The sequence below is a fragment of the Macrosteles quadrilineatus genome, unplaced genomic scaffold, assembly GCF_028750875.1.
Source record: "Macrosteles quadrilineatus isolate MER2022 unplaced genomic scaffold, UCM_ALF_1.0 Scaffold_7__1_contigs__length_78375512, whole genome shotgun sequence".
Classification (NCBI taxonomy): Eukaryota; Metazoa; Arthropoda; class Insecta; order Hemiptera; family Cicadellidae; genus Macrosteles; species Macrosteles quadrilineatus.
This window is the reverse complement of record NW_026542600.1, coordinates 68,795,952-68,814,359: the sequence shown is the minus strand read 5'-3', so window position 1 is coordinate 68,814,359 and position 18,408 is coordinate 68,795,952. Positions and strand designations below refer to the sequence as shown.

Genomic DNA, 18,408 nt, shown 5'->3' with positions numbered 1-18,408 from the left:
CTTCCTTCTGCATGTTCTATGGACTACCTGTACTTCTTCTAAGGTAAAATAGCTGATATTATCTTTCTTGTACAATTCATAAACTTAGGATTTTTTTACAAATGGACTGGAGCAAAATAATTAGACTTGACATTTTAATCCAATGTCCAGAAAGCAAAATACCACCAGACAGAACGATTTAGAGAACACACAAAAACGGGACGTTTGAAGGAAAAGTATAAAATAAGTGCAAACTATTAATGTGATTTGTATAGAGAATGTACAAACTATGTACAAATATTGTATCTTTAATATATATGAATAATCACTCTCACCTGTCAGGGGGAATGGTGGGGATTGATATGACGGGGACTGAACTGCGTTTCTTAGCTAGTTGTAGTCTGCGATGTTCTTCAGCTCCTGTGATGGCTGGACGAGGCCTCGGCTCGCAGTCTGGGGGTGTGTGCGTTTCACAATATGCCGTCTTCTGCACCATCACAGGCCCGGGTTCCGAACCCACTGCAGAAAAATAGTAAAATTTTAAATGGGCACAAAATATACATTAGCAGCCCAAGACTATACCTTTATATAAGATTTTCACAAAAAAGTTTATTTACTAAGTTTTATTTGCTAAGTTTACCCCTTTATGTAAGTTTTAAATATTTAGATTTTTCCTTAACAAGTTCTATTTGAATTAGCAGCCATACATTCTGCCATTCAACATTTACTCAAAAAAAAACCTTTGATAATTAAGGTGAGAGTATAAAAAGCATTTTCTATTTTAAATTAATTCTAATATTTCTATCAGTCTATACATTAATTTTCATTGTCTATAAATTAATAGATCGATCAGTTCTGGCCAGATTAATTTTCCTGAAAACTATTCGCAAATTGAATGAGACACTCATTTTTTGGGAAGTGATTTATATATGTCTGATTCCAATTATGCAAGACAGACAGTGAAATACCTAAGCCGTAGAGGGTCTTTAGGTTGTAGCGAGTTTACCTGTGTTGATGTGCCTGACTGTATCCATTTTCATAAACAGTCCTGCTTGTTGAGCACAGGTCACATGAAAGGCTGAGTAACAGTTGGTCTTATGACACTGGATACAAGCTCCTACTCCTCGCTGTTTGCAAATATAACACGTCAGCTTCCACCGGGCCGGGGGGATCGTCTCAATGCTGTCTATAGGCTCCAAAAACACCTAAGTTTAAAATAACAATGATTAAAAAACCAATACACTGTAGTTTTCTTCTATACCTTGCCACATGGGTGATGTTGTACAACAAACACAAACAAAAAAATAATTACCTGTCTTTTATTTTTTTATTCTGTAGCATAGAAGAATCACTTCCATTTAAAATGATAATTTAATAAAACTGCATGCTTAAAATTAGAATCAGTCAGTTTGTACCTCCTTGATCCTCAACCAACTCTTCTCCCAATGAATAAGCTAGTATATTGGAGAAGTTATGAACATTTTTGCTGTTTTAGCAAATTCATTGTCGTCTTTCGTAATTATGGCGAAAGCTTGGTTTTCGATCGTGCAATCCTCGTGAACACTTTCAGCGATTGGCTCGAAAATTAAACCCCCAACGGATTTTTTAAGTGAAATTCTTTTTTTCAGAGAGAAAAAAATATATATATACTGGTAGGTCCCTAGTGGCCGCAGTGTCCACCATTACGGAAAACCACCCCTGGCCTGAACCTGGGGCTTCTGTTATACTTACTCTATATCCATTATCATTCAGAAATTAGGACTATTTGCATACAATCATTACATTTTGCATTATTAAAGTAAACATCCCATCTATATGGACCAGCTGTCACAGATTTTTCACACAAAATGGACTGCGTGAGCCAGTCACAGATTGCGCTACTGATTAAAATTTTATTTTTACCTTATGTGACACTGAGATAGTTGACGTGATATAAAAAATGCTACGGTATAGCTCACAATAAGTCATCATATCAGTTTTACTTGGCTAAAAGTCTGCATATTCAACAGACATTAGCAATTTAAATCAGTGCAATCCGTCATTGGCTCACTTCAACTATGTCCATTTGATAAGAAAAAAAAAAAAAAAAACTGGTGACATCTTTAATTTGGGGACGGAGTATCTAGTACTATGAATAGTCAATGATACAATGTTACTTAATCCGTAACTCTTAACACTAAAACATATCTATATAACTACTCAGTATTATTCAAATTTTAAAAACATACCAACAGGACAGTTAGGGACAGCAGGAACAACAGGAACTAGGAACAGAAACAGTATGGGAGTGAGCTGGTCTAGTGGTAGAGCAAGGGACTTTGGTTCTGGGTAATCCCACCAAATCACCAATGGATTTTATCCAAGTGATAATGCCGCAACCCCTAGGTCTAGCCTGAAGTAAAGTGAAAAACAATACCGGGCTAGAGCCTAGCATCCTAGGACATAAAAAACCAAATATAACTTACTAACACAGCCTCGAGATGTTAAATTACTAAATTAGATTGGTAAACACTATTTTACCAACTCTGAGAAAACAGTTATGACATGTAATACTAGTTAAAAATGAAAGTTGCTTCTTAGATATTCTGATTGGGACAACTGTTTAAATGCTTTAAGACTAAACAATTTGTTGACTCACAGTGTTAGCAAATCGCACTTCTGGGATCCAGAGAGCACACACAACATGTGCCCAGTGGCCTCTGTCAGTCTGCTTGAAGGCTCCTCCGTTATTGGGACACAACACACAATCCACAGCTCTTGAGGGTGACTGCAAGCACCGTCTACAAACGGAAAATCTTTAACAACAATCCCAATCACTTTGTAACAACAATAATATGGTAGATGCGACTATTGTATATCGGTAGCCAAGAATATATAAGTAGGGACATCATCGAGGTTCTTGTCATTTGCTTAGTAGATCTGACAATGATAGGAGTGTCCAATCAAAATCGATCATCACTTACCATCTCTTTTATATGTATTTACTGTCAGTTGAGTTATCAGTATAAGTGTAAATATATGTTATTTAAAAATAAACCTCTAACACTTATAAATAGGTTTAATATATGTTTAGGTATAAGGTTAATAGGTGAGCACTTTAATCTACAACTCAACTGTTTCTGTCCACACAACAATATAAGACAATATAAAATAAGTCTTTTACAGCATTCCTTACAAATTTAGTGTACATACCTACAAAGCCACTGGCCCTCAGGTATGTAGGGGACTCCGTAGCAGTCCTGATGCACGGCCAAATTGCACATGTCGCAGAAAAGGATGACGTTGGAATTTTGACACTCCCCGTCCAGGCAGATGCAGCAAACCGCGTCATCATCAATCACAGCAGGTGCACTCTCTCCTGTGCCTTTGTTCTGCATCTAAAACAATTAAAAAATCAGTAAAAGTACGCAACAGTAAAGTGGAGTTTACAGTAAACGAGTTTTCTATCATTAACGAGACTAACTTCTTCTCTAAGAACTAAGTGAATGGAATATAAGTTGTTAAATCAATGATTTAATTGTCATCAGTTTTTTTAAAGGTAAATTGGAAGTTATTTCTATTAAGGACAGATGTTGAATAGGGCGACTGGTCAGGTTTTGAGTTTTATTTTTTTTAAGAGGTTGGCTTCTACCTTGCATTTGCCCGTCCACATGAGCCACAGAGACCTGTGCGTGGAACGGATCCAACAAAGCTAGGGATGAGCCAGTACAGTAGAAGGGGGAACTGTACTGATAAAAAGTAGTGGCAGATACCAGGATCAGACCCCACGACATCGCCGCCATGGTTCCAAAGTCCATGGTGCTACCATAGATTAAGCATACTCCCTTAGTAGATCAGTTATCGCTATGTCAAAAGATGAAGACGGGGGAACAGTGGCACGATCCTGCAGAGTTTTGTAGCACTAAAGTTGGCACAGCTCGTGGCCACACGAGGAACCAACGATCCGTGTGCTAGGAGGGGATACAGCATCCGCGTATGAGAATGGCGCCGCCGAGCGCCGACCCTGGTGTGGCCGTCAACTTGATACCGACACACTGTAGAACCTTTGGCAATTGGATCACAGCGGCACTGCTGTCTTTTTGTCAAATCATATAACGGCTTCTCCCTTGAAAAATGTTCTACGTTCGCTCGTCAAAATCCTCTTACTGTTATAACAATAAATTAGTGTAAAAGGTGCATGATATGTAGCCTATAACAGATATTTCATTACCAAGGACTTAGTTAGTTAATAACAAGCAATAATTTCCTTATAAATTCCAATTTAAATCTAAATCACAATTTTCTTTTTATTTCATCGGGCGGAGAGAAAATCCTCATGGACTCTCAAAAACCCGTATTTGAGAATAGTGCTGGACTTAAAAAAAAAAAAATAATAAAAAATAAATAAACTGTGCGAAAAAATCAAAATGTTTAAATCAAAAAAGTTATTTCTGTGATTTGAGTTATTATATTTGGAAAATCTTTATTAAGTAGAAATAAAATAGAAACATTAAGAAATTTGACAGGTTTGAATTTAAGGAATACCATTAACTATTATGAAACATAATTTACTTTACAATTACAATACAGTAGACTCCCTCTTATCCGGACTCCTCGGGACAGAGGCCAGTCCCGATAACGGGTTTCCCGGTTAAACCGACGTCCCCAAAAACTCGTAAAAACGGACTGTTAACTGTGATATTCGACTTAAATTTAGGAGAGCATTGTATTAAGACACGTGATCACTGGCCTCAAATCTTTCCCACGAGAACAGACGTTTCAGTACTGCCCACTTCCTGCCGATATAGTCCGGTTAAACCAATGTGCTGATAAAAACTGTCCGTTTAAAGAGATGTCATTTCCGCCGAGTGTAGTCCGGTTAAACCGATGTCCGGTTAAAAGGTGTCCGGATAAGAGGGAGTCTACTGTAATTGAATTTTATTGATTTCTTATCTGATTTTTAAAGGACATGTACTTTGTTAATAATACTACCTATACAATTACTAGCTTTGCTTTATTTTTTTTTTTTTTACTATAAACAAATGATCATGGCATTGAAAGAAAACTTAGCATACTTGTTTTGCAGTTTTATCACTTTTTCCCAATGGCCACCATATTTCCCACTGGGCTACAACAATGTGTTCTACATATAATTAAAACGTAAAAATGTAATAAACAGTGTAAATAGATGAATACTAAACCAACTGCCATGGTGAAAATATTTAAATTTCAAGTAATGTCAAGTTATGTTCAAATCTTAATTTGTATGGATTCAATTTTTAGGTTATGTGTAAGAACAGATTAAATTATTTCATATTATTAACCTTAAATATGAGAATAAGTTTATTTTACTGGATTTTAAGAGTTTTTGTAAGCGTTAGCGATCTGTCGATGCCGTCAGCGATCTGTCGCGGTCTATAGTAAAACAATCTAGACTACTGTATTACGTAAATCAAAACAGTACTCCTACAAAAGAAAGAAATAAAAATGACTCTTGGGAGATTACAAGCACAAGATAATTACAATTCTAGAAATGAAAGTGACAGTTTTCATTTTAGAACCAGTTTAACAACAACAAAAAACTTAACAGTTGTACGCTGTTTTTGAATTTATGGAAAATTTTCCTCCCTTTGCCACAACTTAAGGGCTTGGCAAAACTCCAACAATTTCTTAATAACAAACATATGATACATATTTTTTGTCCATTATGTACACCGACTTATATCTAGATAAGTCCTTCATGAACATCACTTTCAGTTCATCCTCATTGTCAACTTCTGTTTGCACAACCGCAACAAAATTAATCGGTTTTTTATTTTTATTTTGACTTCCCACAGAACTAAATACAAAACAGTCTTTTACCAATGAGGACTCATTGAGTACAGGTACACATTTGAACAAGTCATTGTCTTTGGGGGTTTTGGGGTTCAAGTCATCTTCGTCTGAACAAGAGAAAACCTCTTCAACTGTTAATTTCTTCTTTGACGTAGAAGATGAAGCCAAGCTCTTCTCTTTCTTCACCTTTGGTAACCACTCCTCATCTGAAGAAACGTCTTTCAATTTTATGTTTTTGGATATGGAAGTACGTGAAGCAGAAGCAGCTCTTTTCTTGGAAGTAAAAGAATTGGCCGAGTTGTCTCGAATTACCATTAAGTGATAGTGCTTGCACGGCTTTAATGTGTCTAAGCACTAGAAGCAAGACAGTTTTGATCCGAACATAAATCCCCTGCTGTTCCAGCTCACTTGTCTCACTCCCATAATACCTTTTAGGGCAATAAGATTAGTGGGAAGTAGGCTTTTCATCTCCACAAACTCGCTGTTTGACACCTCGCCGAGCATTACAGAGCTATTCTTACTTAATACTCTGACTAACACTGCTGCCGAAGAAATGGCGTTACCATTTTTACATAGTCATCTGCAGTCCTTTTAATTTATCCACCTACCCCGTCCATCAACCCTTTACCGTGTCCAGGTTCAGATTAGTTCCAGGTGAACACCAAGTAAAAAAAATTTGGTAGCATTTCTATCATGAAATACAGGTTGCTCTTATTCCTGTATTGTGACGATGGTCCATCGGAAAATATGTGGACGGTGTGGGTTAAGGGGAGTCTTTCAGCTGCATCCTCCAGCACTGGTCGCATGTGGGCCCATGACATTGGTGGTCCAATTTGTCTGAATCTGTACAAAATGATTTACAGACTACTTTTCCTTGCGCAATGTAGTGCATTACTCCGGTATGTAATGACACTTGTTTTTTCGAAGCACCAAAATGCATAGATTGGGCTTCGGTTCCCAATTGGGAAATTTCATAATCGGTTAAAAAAATTGCAAAAAACACCGAAAGACTACTTTTAATAGACTTTGAATTCCATGTAAAAAAATATGGTACTAAATCCAAAATATTATAAAATACCAATGTATCGCAAAGTGAAGAAATGGGTTGCGATTGCGTCTTTAGCTGTAATGATAGCATAATGCGGTCACAATCTAAACTAGATGAAAGTTAAAAATAATCTTCACAAATATTTAGGCTAAGAGAGATTTAAGGTAAACATTGTGCAATACTGTCAAAAAATAAACTAACTGAAACATTACATAATTTTTGTAAAAACTATACAGCTCGTTAACGATAGTACACAGATTGCTAACGTCAGCAGACAGGTTGCTAACGTTAGAAGACAGATTGCTAACGTTAGAAGACAGATTGCTAACGTCAGAGACAATTGAACAGATCGAAAACTTTAGCGAGCTGTTTGTTAGCGACCTGTGAAGTTTAGTTGTCCTAGTAACTAGCGCCTTAATATGAGCCTAGTGGCAGGAAAACAAACTTTGAGTTTATGTTGCTTACTACGTATTCTTACATTACGGCGTTTTCATTAATGTTAATCTGAAATGTTAAAAGTTATGTACGTTAGCGATCTGTTGCTTAATTAACATACTGAGTAGAGCTTACCTTGATATTTGATAATATACAGGTAAACATGAACAGGGGTGCCCACTCCTATGGTGAAATGACGCAGAGTGCGTCGTAAAAATATATTTTGGGGGGATTTTTGGGTAGGTTTTAAAATGTTTTTGGGGGGGAAGAGCTATTTTGTACAAATTGAGTATGATGAACTAAACAATTTATATGCTTTCCTGTATTATTTGCAGGCCCATTATACTATTTTATATTTAATGGAACGGGACGTTAAAAGTAAACTATTTATTACACTAGTGGTAGTGTAGTTAATTGGTTCAGTCACAGCCACCTCTAATACAAGGCCGCGACGTTCGAACTGGCAACGCCGCAATCACACCCCCTCTGCGTCCGTCTTCACACGCGCTAGGCTATGAACATCAATGAGAGTATTGCTGCTCTGTATCAATGAATGAAAGTATTCAAATACGTAATAACATATTTTAGTAGATTTTAAGGTATGGTAAAATAGACAAAATTGTAATCTAGGTTGTTTATTTAGTGAAAAATTGCAACATACCGCAATATGTCTAAAACTAAAAATATACAAACATAATGTTTTTGGTTGCATTTATCGTATTGTAAGTAAGATGAATGTGGAAATAGATGAACTTTAAATATTTCCTTTGTTAATTTGATAATCTACACTATTATATAACAATCTCATGGTGTCTGTATATATGTGTGTTATTCAACATAGTAAAAACTAATAGACAGACTGTGCTTAAATTTTACAAAATAAAGCTACTATACATTCGTTACACTTCTTTTTAATGCTTTTAGAATTAAGTTTAGCTGCCAAAACACTCTTGCTATTAATAAGTGCCTGCCACGAACCTCCTTAGAACTAGTTTTCATAATTAATTCATTGTACTTAGAAAACAAAACAAAAGTAAAAAAGAAAAATCTGTAAAATTTGTTTGTCATTTTTTTGAATTTATTGGTCCTCGCCGACAAGTTTTGTAAACTTGGCGAGGCCATGCTTGTAACATCCTAAATAAATATATTTGAATTTGAATACCAAGAATGGTTATACAGTAGGACTAACTTATTGCCACTTCAATATTTGTAGAGACTTTGGGATTTGTAGAGACTAACATCTAACAATTCGTTCAAATAAAATTAATTTAAAATTTTTAATAGGAATATTATGTTTTAGTCCACCTGAGGAAACCATAAGTTAGCGACAACAAAATTTGAAGTTTTCATTTTGAAGGCATACTGACTAAATACTTTATTTTCTTTGAATAATTACTAAGAAAAACGTTTGCCATTTTGTAAACGATTTCAGAAGCTAGGCCTCCATAAGGCTTTCCACAATATTAATAGAATTTTTTTTCACATCAACATTCAGACTGGATTCGGAAACTATGATGCTTTTATTGTTAGATGGTGCAGTAGGTTACATATTTTTTTACTAGTAGGCCTACTTAACAGAAACACCGGCTTATTTCTTTGAAGTGGCATTTATTTAAGTTATTTTAATCATTTAACAACAGCATTTATCAATAAGGTAGACAAATAAATAAGGAAAAAGTACGGTATTACTACCTAAAACTTGCTTCTCGCGTCTATATTTACACGAATCATTGTCTTATTCTTACATTTTTTTACAAATTTAATCTTAAGCTCATATTCGTGAAAAATGTTTCACACAAAAACGAGAATATTTTTAAGATGTCTAATTTGATCGAAGAATATCAGGAAGCAATTGTTGCTTACGCGGTGGATCAAGTAGAATCTTAGAACACTGTATGTATTATTCATTTTTAATTGAGCTATCGTAATTATTCTTGCATCCAGGCACATCACATCTATCTGGCATACTGTAGTAAGAAGTTTAACGTCATTACTAATGATTAAAGGTAGTAGAAACGCGATTATGTACGTAGAGTACGCGACTCCTCCATTCACTGTAATGGTAAAACAACCGAACGCCAAGACACTGATGCGACGTTGCCGCTTTTCACTCGCCGCGGCCTTGTATTAGAGGTGGCTGTGGTTCAGTTCATTTTGTCTTCGTCCTCAGCCCTCGCGCGTCGCCAATACTGTAGTTTGTTGTCGCACACACATCGGCGTTTTGCATTCATCTTTCGGTGAAGCAGGTATAGTGGCCGTTGGTATATACACTAACAAAAAACTCTAATTTCCATGTGAATACCTTTTGCATTTAAGTTTAAAAATTTCAAGGAAACAGAAAATGTATTAAATAGTTAATAATTAACTTTTGGTAAGCTTTTAGTAGGCACATTTATTGAAGTTGCTGACAGCTGCAAACATTCAGCGTGTGCAACAATTTTCAGCTCTTGGATAAAAATGGAATGGCCTATGTATCGTTTATTTATTCATACTATGTGTAAATGCCATAACTATTAATACGTTTAGGCCGCTTTCTCTGGTAGTGGTAACATGATGGCTGATTTATGTTTTAATACTATGTATTCTATTTCAATTCTTAAAAAGTCTAGCAGCCGATTTAATTGTACAGCAATATTTTGTACAGCTAAGTGGTAGGTCTAAATTGTTTATTGATAAAATGAAATAAGTAATATTGAATAACCGTTGCTGTATTAACCTCTTCTCTCTAGTTGTAAACATCATGCTTGTGGGAATTATTTTCCTAATAGACTTGTGGAAACTGCAAAATTAAAATGTTTTAATATATTTTAACATAAGTGATATACACATAATTACAATTTTTAGAGAACTCCACAACTGCAGTACATGATATACTTTGTTAAACAACTTTGTAATCATGATTTTTTTGTTTCTAGAAATCTAAAGTTCTGAGAAATAACAACAACAATATAGTTTTTTTTTTTTTTTTTTTTTTTAAAGAGGGCCAGCAGTTTCAGCTTACAAGTAACCATGGGATTGCAGCGCAGCTGGAACAGCTGATTGTGCACCAATATAGTCATCATTGATTTTGGATATTACAAGCAGTCTTCACATCCTATTGAACAAATTTATAACCTTTTTTTACGTATGTTTCTTGCATGGTTACGTTGGAATGCACCGAGTACTACTAGTAGTAGGCAAAATGTTTATTCTTATAAATAAATAGATTAACTCATTTTGCAACTGAAATTACCTTTCCTCGATTAAGTGTTTACTAAACACAGGCATCAATTAAACCAAAGAGAATGTTATAAAACTTTTTTTTTTTGTAAATTTACTTTAATTTCTAGCATCAACTGAAAATGTTGTGCTATTTTTGAGTTTGTTTAGCCAATGTGTTTGTAACTATAATGTTTTGTTTCAATAATCAGTGATAAGTGGGTAAATGTACAAGCAATAAACTACCGCACGGTTAAAGTGACACTTGATTTATGGGGTGAACCTACAACTGATTTGGGCAGGTTTGTCTTGACCAGTTTTGGGGGGTAATTTGCGTCATAAGCCTTAGGGGAGATGGACACCTCTGAACATGAAGATTAACACGTTCAGTGCTGACTACATCAATTGATGCAGTTGCGCAACCCCCACTACATTAGCTCAGTATGAGCTCAGCCATTGCCGGGGAACGTTAAAATTGTTGCTAGCCTGTAGCTTAGAATGTGAGCTTTATTTTGGTATAGATTGGTACTTAAATTTTTCCGGAAAATCTCGTCTGACAATGCTTTTGTCCCGGTTTCGGGGATTTTCTCTCTTCAAGCTATATTACAAAGCCACTGACTACTGATCCAGGCAGTGCTGCTACCTTTGGTTGTTTTAGGGAACTACTTCCAATCTCGGGGTAACGTTGTACAGTCACCGCTGCTCTTTTGTTATTCGTCAGATTGAAATATTTGAATGCCAATTGCGTTCGCTGTTACGGTGCCACGCCGGGGCTTTGCCCAGGCCTCGCCGCCATTGGCGAGCGCCTGTTAAAATGCCTGGTGCACTGAACGTGTTAACTGCAAGAATAGCATACGATTTCACTTCACTAAACAAACTGCAGTCACTGGTGAAGAGCGGGCTTCTTGTGACGCCGACTAATGACGGTCATTCGCCTATTGGGTCTGATGATGATTGGATTGTCCAATCGAAATCGATCACCACTTACCATCTTTTTTGTATATTTACCGTCTTGTGAGTAACAGTATAAGCGTAAATATGTGTTTTAAGTGTCATAAGACGTTTCTTTAATTTACTTTCCGTAAATTTAATAACACGTACAATGCTGATCAAGAAGTTATTTTATTTTTGTATTTTTATATATATATTTGCTATCCTCAAATAGCCATGTTGCACTTCGGGACCGTTAGCGATCTGATCTGTTTAAAACACCCTTTGGCAATATTTTCCATATTATTAAAACCGTTATTGTTTATATTTTATGCATTTATATGGTAACTTATATTATAAGTCATATATGAAACATTTATTTTTATTTTTATAAAATGAAAAATAGTTTAACATTGGTGAGACAAAATTTTTCCCACAATTTAAGATTCACCCATATGATGCATTAATTACAATTGAAAATACCCCCGCCGCAGCAAACCTGCAGACTAAGCGAATTTCCATTAGCCTGATTGGATTTACACTAAAATGCCTCCTTAAAAATATCACATTTATTCCCTACTTAAAAATAATTAGTTTAACGAGTAATTAATTAGGTAGTTTATTAACTAGGTTTGCTGCAACAGGGAGGGTAAAAGTGTTTTTTTTTTTGTAAAATGTTAATAGTTTAGTAAGAAATGAATGTATTTTCCAAATTCGACCAAAATAGGTTCATAAACAAGCAAACTACATCAGTTTATTTATTCTCCATAAGATTAACATAGGAATTTTAAATTTACAATTTTGGGGAATTTCCTCCGTAACCATTAGGCGCACAATAACACTTCAATATATTAAATTATTTTTTTTTTAAGCTCTACAAAATAGTTTGGAAAGAAATTGTGAAATTTAGTGTTTTTAGGGTAAAAAATAGGATAAAATATTTTTACCCCATAAAACCCCTTTCCCATAGTCCAATCATGCTGGTTCGCGAACTTGTTCGAATAAATGTAGGTTTACACGTTTATAGGTACCAAATTTAATCAAAATCAGATCATTTTTGCTCGAGATGAATTTTAACGGATGGTGTTTTTGGCCTCTAGGGACATCAAAACGAAAAAGTAAATCGGTCCCGGGTCCAGGTCTTACCATCGGTAATAGCTTATTCCCTATATGGGAAATTAGCTAAAAGAAAAAGGCTACATAACCTAACAAGTGTGATTTAGACATTTTTTTCTATTGGAAAGTACGAGGGCTAATCAGAAAGTAAGGGAACTTTCAAGATCAAGACAAAATTTCTACAATGAAATCACTATGTCATAGATTTCTGCCGCCTGCAAGCTTAGCCACCCAGTGACACAAAATGGAGCTCCTCACTATCATCAAAGCGTCTTGCTGCTAACCAAGTCTTAAATTTTGGAAACAAATGAATGTAACTCTGAGCAAGATCTGGACCATATAGTGGTTTTTGGAAAAATCTTCAATTTGAATGAATGAATGAAGATCTTGAGTGCAATTTGCCATTTAAGGTCAGGCGCGGTCATGCAAAATTAAAATTTTTGACTTCAACTCTGGTTCAGCAATTTTGAAACTGAATACACCATTTAAGGACAAAAAATGTAACTTACTGGCTTCAAGAATACAGGCAATAAAAACCGTATCACAGACCACACCTTAAAACTAACAGGATTTTCCATTACAGCAGACTTTTTAACTTTAATTATGCAGACGGGCAGGAAAACAACACTTTTTTTGAGATAGCTGTACAGTCATTGAGGAGGCCAACTTAGAAAGTTTTGTACTAGAATGCAAGTACCAAAAAGTGTGCGATCGGCGTGCTCCTATCGGCTTCAGATGGAAATGTCCTTACTTTTTGAATAGCCCTCGTAGCTACCAAGGATCTAGGTAATGATAAGAATGAGATCAGGACCTCTTCAATTTCTTTTACAGACCCCAGACTGCATGGTTTGTTTAAATTACCATGAATACATTATAGAACAAATAGTTATGATTTGGAATAGCCTTATAATATAAGGTAGAATTTGAAAAAAATAGTTATGTTTCAATTGTTTTTTTACTGAACGGAACTACTAGTTTTGAACCTTTTAGATCAAAGAATATATTTTTTAATAAGCTCATTGCAACATGAAATTATCTAAATGACAGTAAGCTAGTTTTTGTTCAAAAGATTAGCCTACTATTTTAAACGGGTACTAAGTAAAAAAAGATAAATATATACATAGGCATGATAACTTGAATATTTTGGCATTACAACTCAAAATATTTTAAAACATTTAATTTAAATTTAAAGAACAATCATTTAGTGTAGGACATTAATAACCTTTAACCTACACTAATTGTTCAGCAAGAATATCTACACCGCTGTGCATAATACAGTTTATCCCGTGTTATTCTCATAGAGAAAAATGTTATTTTATAAGTATTCCATTTAGATATCTTCCAATAGACCTCTCCCAACGGATGTTAAGGTGTAATTGTTTAGGATATAAACCCAGTTTTAGCCTTCAGGCTACTGTGAAAAAGATAATAAAAGTAATTAATATTCTGTGGTATATTAGGACGATTTTGATGAAAGTGTGATGTTTGAAATTTTAAAATTCTATCCAACGTGCTTTTAGTTTTAAACTACACTAGTTAAAATATATTTTCTTAACTCATGCTAATCCTGAGGGATAATCTATTAGAACATAGCAAAATTAATAAGTAAGAGGTTCAAAATAAAAACAAATTTTAATGTTTAAAGTAAAGAGCAATATACAGGCAAAGTTAGCATACAAAACCATTCTGTAGATCATAGGGATTTAATCATTCAAACATATTTTACAAGGAGCAGATTTATTAAAACAATGACAGAAAACAAATATTTTTATCTATTTTGTTAAATGATATCGATATGTTAGCAAAGTATGAACAGAATACAGTATTCAATGCTAAATTACAATCCTCCAATAGAAAAAAAATAGAAAAAAAACTGTACAAGCAAAAAATTAAACGAAATACATATAAATTGAAATGAAATTTTAAAAGAATCAACAAATGAAGAATGTAAAAATCTAATAAGTACTAAAAATTACTTTGTTTGAATGAGCTTTGGTAAAATACTTTTAAGCTGTGCAAATGCAAACTTTGCGTGAACAAAAGGTGGACGACAAAGCAACAACAATCAAGCAACATTTACAAACAAGATTACCTTGCTGTTGACGTCAAACACCTAAAAACATAAAACCCAAAGTTAAAACAAACTACTGCCATACTGATCTTTCCTGACAAGGAAATTGAATGAAATTCTTACTATGGGCAGGTAGTTTTAATTGCTAATAGAAATATATAGAATTTACATTTAAAAAATAAAGGTGTAGCGGGTTCTATGAAAGAAAAGTGCCTTGAAAATCTATAAAATTAATAAATCTTTTGCCAAATGCTAGATGAGGTCAGTTGAATGTTTTTGACTGCAAGAAACATATTGGCCGCAGACATTCATTGCTAGATGACTGATATTTATGGCCCTAATGGCAATGAGAGGGTAAATTGCAGAAATGGGTTAAGGAGTTTGAGAAAATAACCATTAAGGAAGGAATTGTGGGTGCCAAGACTTCACACGGAAGACCACAAAAGGAAAAAAGGTTTTAACAGCCATTTTTACACTCCCCCCATTTCCGCACTTTACCCTCATTAAAGGTTGATGTTTTGTTTGTACGGTAACCAGCTGGTCTGCATTACTATGGCTCTATTTTCCCGCACTCTACAGAAGCGCTGTGACATAGGCATATTATGCTTCCTGCGCTTAAAACGTTAATTATTTTTAAGTGAATATCTGTCAAAGCATAAGTATTTTTAACTTACCACATAATGTTCTTTTAGAAATAAAATAATTGTATAATAAGGTATGTAATGCAGCTATTTTTTTATTTTGATTTACAACCTGTTAATATATCTGCAAAAACGGGTTGCAGATGTATTCGCACCATTGGGTTTTTGTAACAAAAATTATTTATGCACTAACTAGAAGTAATTTGTTATGTTTATTTAACCCTCTTGATGCTAAGGCGATAATGTAAATATCAGCCTCAGTTTTGCAACTCTGCGTGTTTCATGTAGAACGTAAAATATTTGGTGCGTATTAGTTTTATTCTTTTAGTTCTTTCATTATATTAGTTTTATTCTTTATTGAGCTTTTTTAGCTACACTGAGTAATGTTAACATAAACATTAAAACAGTACGGGTAATGTTTGCGATTCTCAAACATAACTCTAAAATTATGTCAATCTTAAGTTATGTTACATAACCTCAACCAAGAAAATGTTATACATTGTGTTTCTTTAGTCAAATGTGTTGAAATGTGTTGTGTATTTATTTAACTATGTCTGGTATTTATTTTTACTCAGTAGGTTCCCAAATTAATATTTTTGAAACATCACAGTTTATTTGACAAATATAAAATGGAAGCAAAACAAAGAAATATCAATCAATAATTTAAATGTAAAGCTGTCTGCTTGTACTGACAATCGTCTGCTACTACACATCTGTCTGCTGTGCGCTATATCACAACAGTTTGCGATAGGGTGATTAGTAACCATGACAACTTTCGTAGCCTGTGATTGGATGCCTAGTAACTATGGCAACTTGTTGAATGTGGGAATGAAAAGAAACCCAGGAATGAATAAAATAACAGAAAGAATAGAGGAACAAAGAGAAAGAATAAGTGATAATTGTATGTCATTGTTGTCTTTATCTTCTTTTATGACTGTTGTTATTATCGTTAAGTACCAACTATGATTTTAATTTTATACTTTTTTCTGAATTTTCTAAAGTTTTTATTGGCATTCTTCTGTCTAAAACAGCATGTCCCCTGGTAGTAGCCTATGAATAGTACATTACTACATACATTACATATGACTATTAGCGTACTCAACTTTTAATTGGTCTGTTCTCTACGTGATTTACGTTCTTCCTATGGGGTTGGCGTATAAGTATAAAATGCTTATTGCAGTTATACTCTAGCTTTGCGTTTGCAATGGGGGGGGGGATATAGCTTGAGAGAATTTGGTTCTTTATATTTACGGTATGCTATAGTATTATAGATATAGTATAGTATATCGTATAGTATTACACATCAACCATAGCCATTATGTTCTACCACTGCACCTAAACAATATAAAAAAGTAAATTATCAAACATTCACACAATATCACAAATTATGTATTAAATTTAAAACATAAACATTACTGTAAACAATCCTACTGTGACAGTTCTCATTGTGTATCACACATTTTTGAGACTGCTTACTTCAAATTAGCTGTTATCATAATTGCAAAAAACATAATAGTGGTGTAAACAGAGCACCAGCGTTCAGCACGTTTCAGGGCGTTCAGTGTTGGTAAACCTTATATCTTTTTAATGCTATTGAATATCATAGAACCAACTTGTTTGGTCGAATCAGCTGACGAAATTATTGGATTCCTTTTAAATGTGAATACCCATAAGGTTAACATGGGAAACTCCAGAGCCATTGGGGGAAACTCCAGCCGAATCCGACCAGTATTTTTCACGTTTACTTGTCACAAACATCCATACATACATCCACATTTTCTTATTTATATAATATTAGTAGAATAGTGTTTGGAAATTTTTTGTTTGAGTAAGCTGTGATTTTTTACAGTGTTTATTACTGAACCAAGGTTAATGACTTAACATATCATGATTGAGCAATACTAACTGTATTTTGATTATATAAAATGCAAATTAATTATCAAATTAATGTTCATTTATACAGTATTAGGCGTTTTTATGGGTTTGGTTTGTCATATGTGTTTATGTCATGTTGGATTAACTGTGGTTTTCTGTTATACGTGGCCTCCCTCCTCCCCATTATCCCAGATAATCGAGGTTCTATTTATTATTTTCAACGCCCTTTTTTCAACGCCCTACTTCAACGAGGGGACATATCTAGATCAGCTGATTACCACTAGCACTGACTTGAACATTCAGACAGTCGGTTTCTGCTAGCTTACAGGTGATGTGGTATTTTTGTGATAGGCCTATCTTTAATCAAATATCTAATATGTTGTATGTGTCGTGTTGAGTGTATGTGTTTAATGAAACCATCAAAAAGCTAACCAAGCGGATGTGTATTTCCTGGCAGGGGCGCACCCAAACTTTCGGTTTGGGGGGGGGGGGGTGGCTTCCCAAGTATAAACTGTGTCCATTATATGACCTGTAATGAACAGTGCTAATGGATACGTAGTATTTATAGCATTACTATATTGAACTGCAGGACTGGATATTACATTGCCATCAGATAATTTATGTAGTAAACTAAAACCAACTATCTGATTAATTTACAAGTGATTTTGATTTTGAGTTTTATACAAAAACAATATTGATATTTAAATAGGGATGGGCCGATTCCGATTCTCGATACCAGTGGTATTGAAGAATCGCTAATACTCGATACTTCGCTTCATTGTGCTCGATACCGATTCTGAAAAGTGAGGTTAATTATGATGCTAGACTCAACTGACATTGAAGGTTGTAAAGAGTGGCACATCATAGTTTATTTGGAATACTCTGAAGTCAGCTAATATAAATAATTCCAAGTTCGTTTTCTCATATTCCTAATAGTTTTATAATCCAAAATAACATGCCTTGGCATTTCACAATGAGTGCCATTGCGGCACAAATGACGTGTAGTTGTGATCAACTGACTGACAACAGTGGAACAGTAACAACTAGTAGAACAGTAGAACAGAACTCTAGTTACCGCCATGTTGTCAGATCGAGGGCAATTTTTCCAGATGGTACAAGCATTGAATTTAAATATAATACACATGTACAGTCAATGGTACTAGTAAACTTGTGTTTTCTAACTCGTGATAGGGTTCATGTATATTTCATTAGCAGCTTAAGAGTTTGATAACATGCTGATCATAGTGTATAATATCATTGACTATAAATACACTACGTGAGAATATAATCAGTGGTTGATC

The 18,408-nt window shown here is 34.5% G+C and overlaps 1 protein-coding gene across 2 annotated transcripts in view; it reads right to left on the bottom strand.

Annotated features, from left to right (window-relative positions):
• The window catches only part of LOC128997895 (peregrin), a 57,234-nt gene that overhangs the window by 22,361 nt on the left and 16,465 nt on the right, over positions 1–18,408 (bottom strand). Inside the window, exons 6-10 of one of the 2 annotated variants that reach the window (XM_054423682.1) lie at positions 14,613–14,633; positions 3,172–3,356; positions 2,618–2,759; positions 986–1,184; positions 315–498 (exon numbers count right to left, since the gene is read on the bottom strand). In XM_054423682.1, coding sequence (XP_054279657.1) covers positions 315–498; positions 986–1,184; positions 2,618–2,759; positions 3,172–3,356; positions 14,613–14,633 — 731 coding nt within the window. The remainder of the gene's footprint in view (positions 1–314; positions 499–985; positions 1,185–2,617; positions 2,760–3,171; positions 3,357–14,612; positions 14,634–18,408) is intronic. The other variant, XM_054423683.1, reaches the window with a different exon arrangement.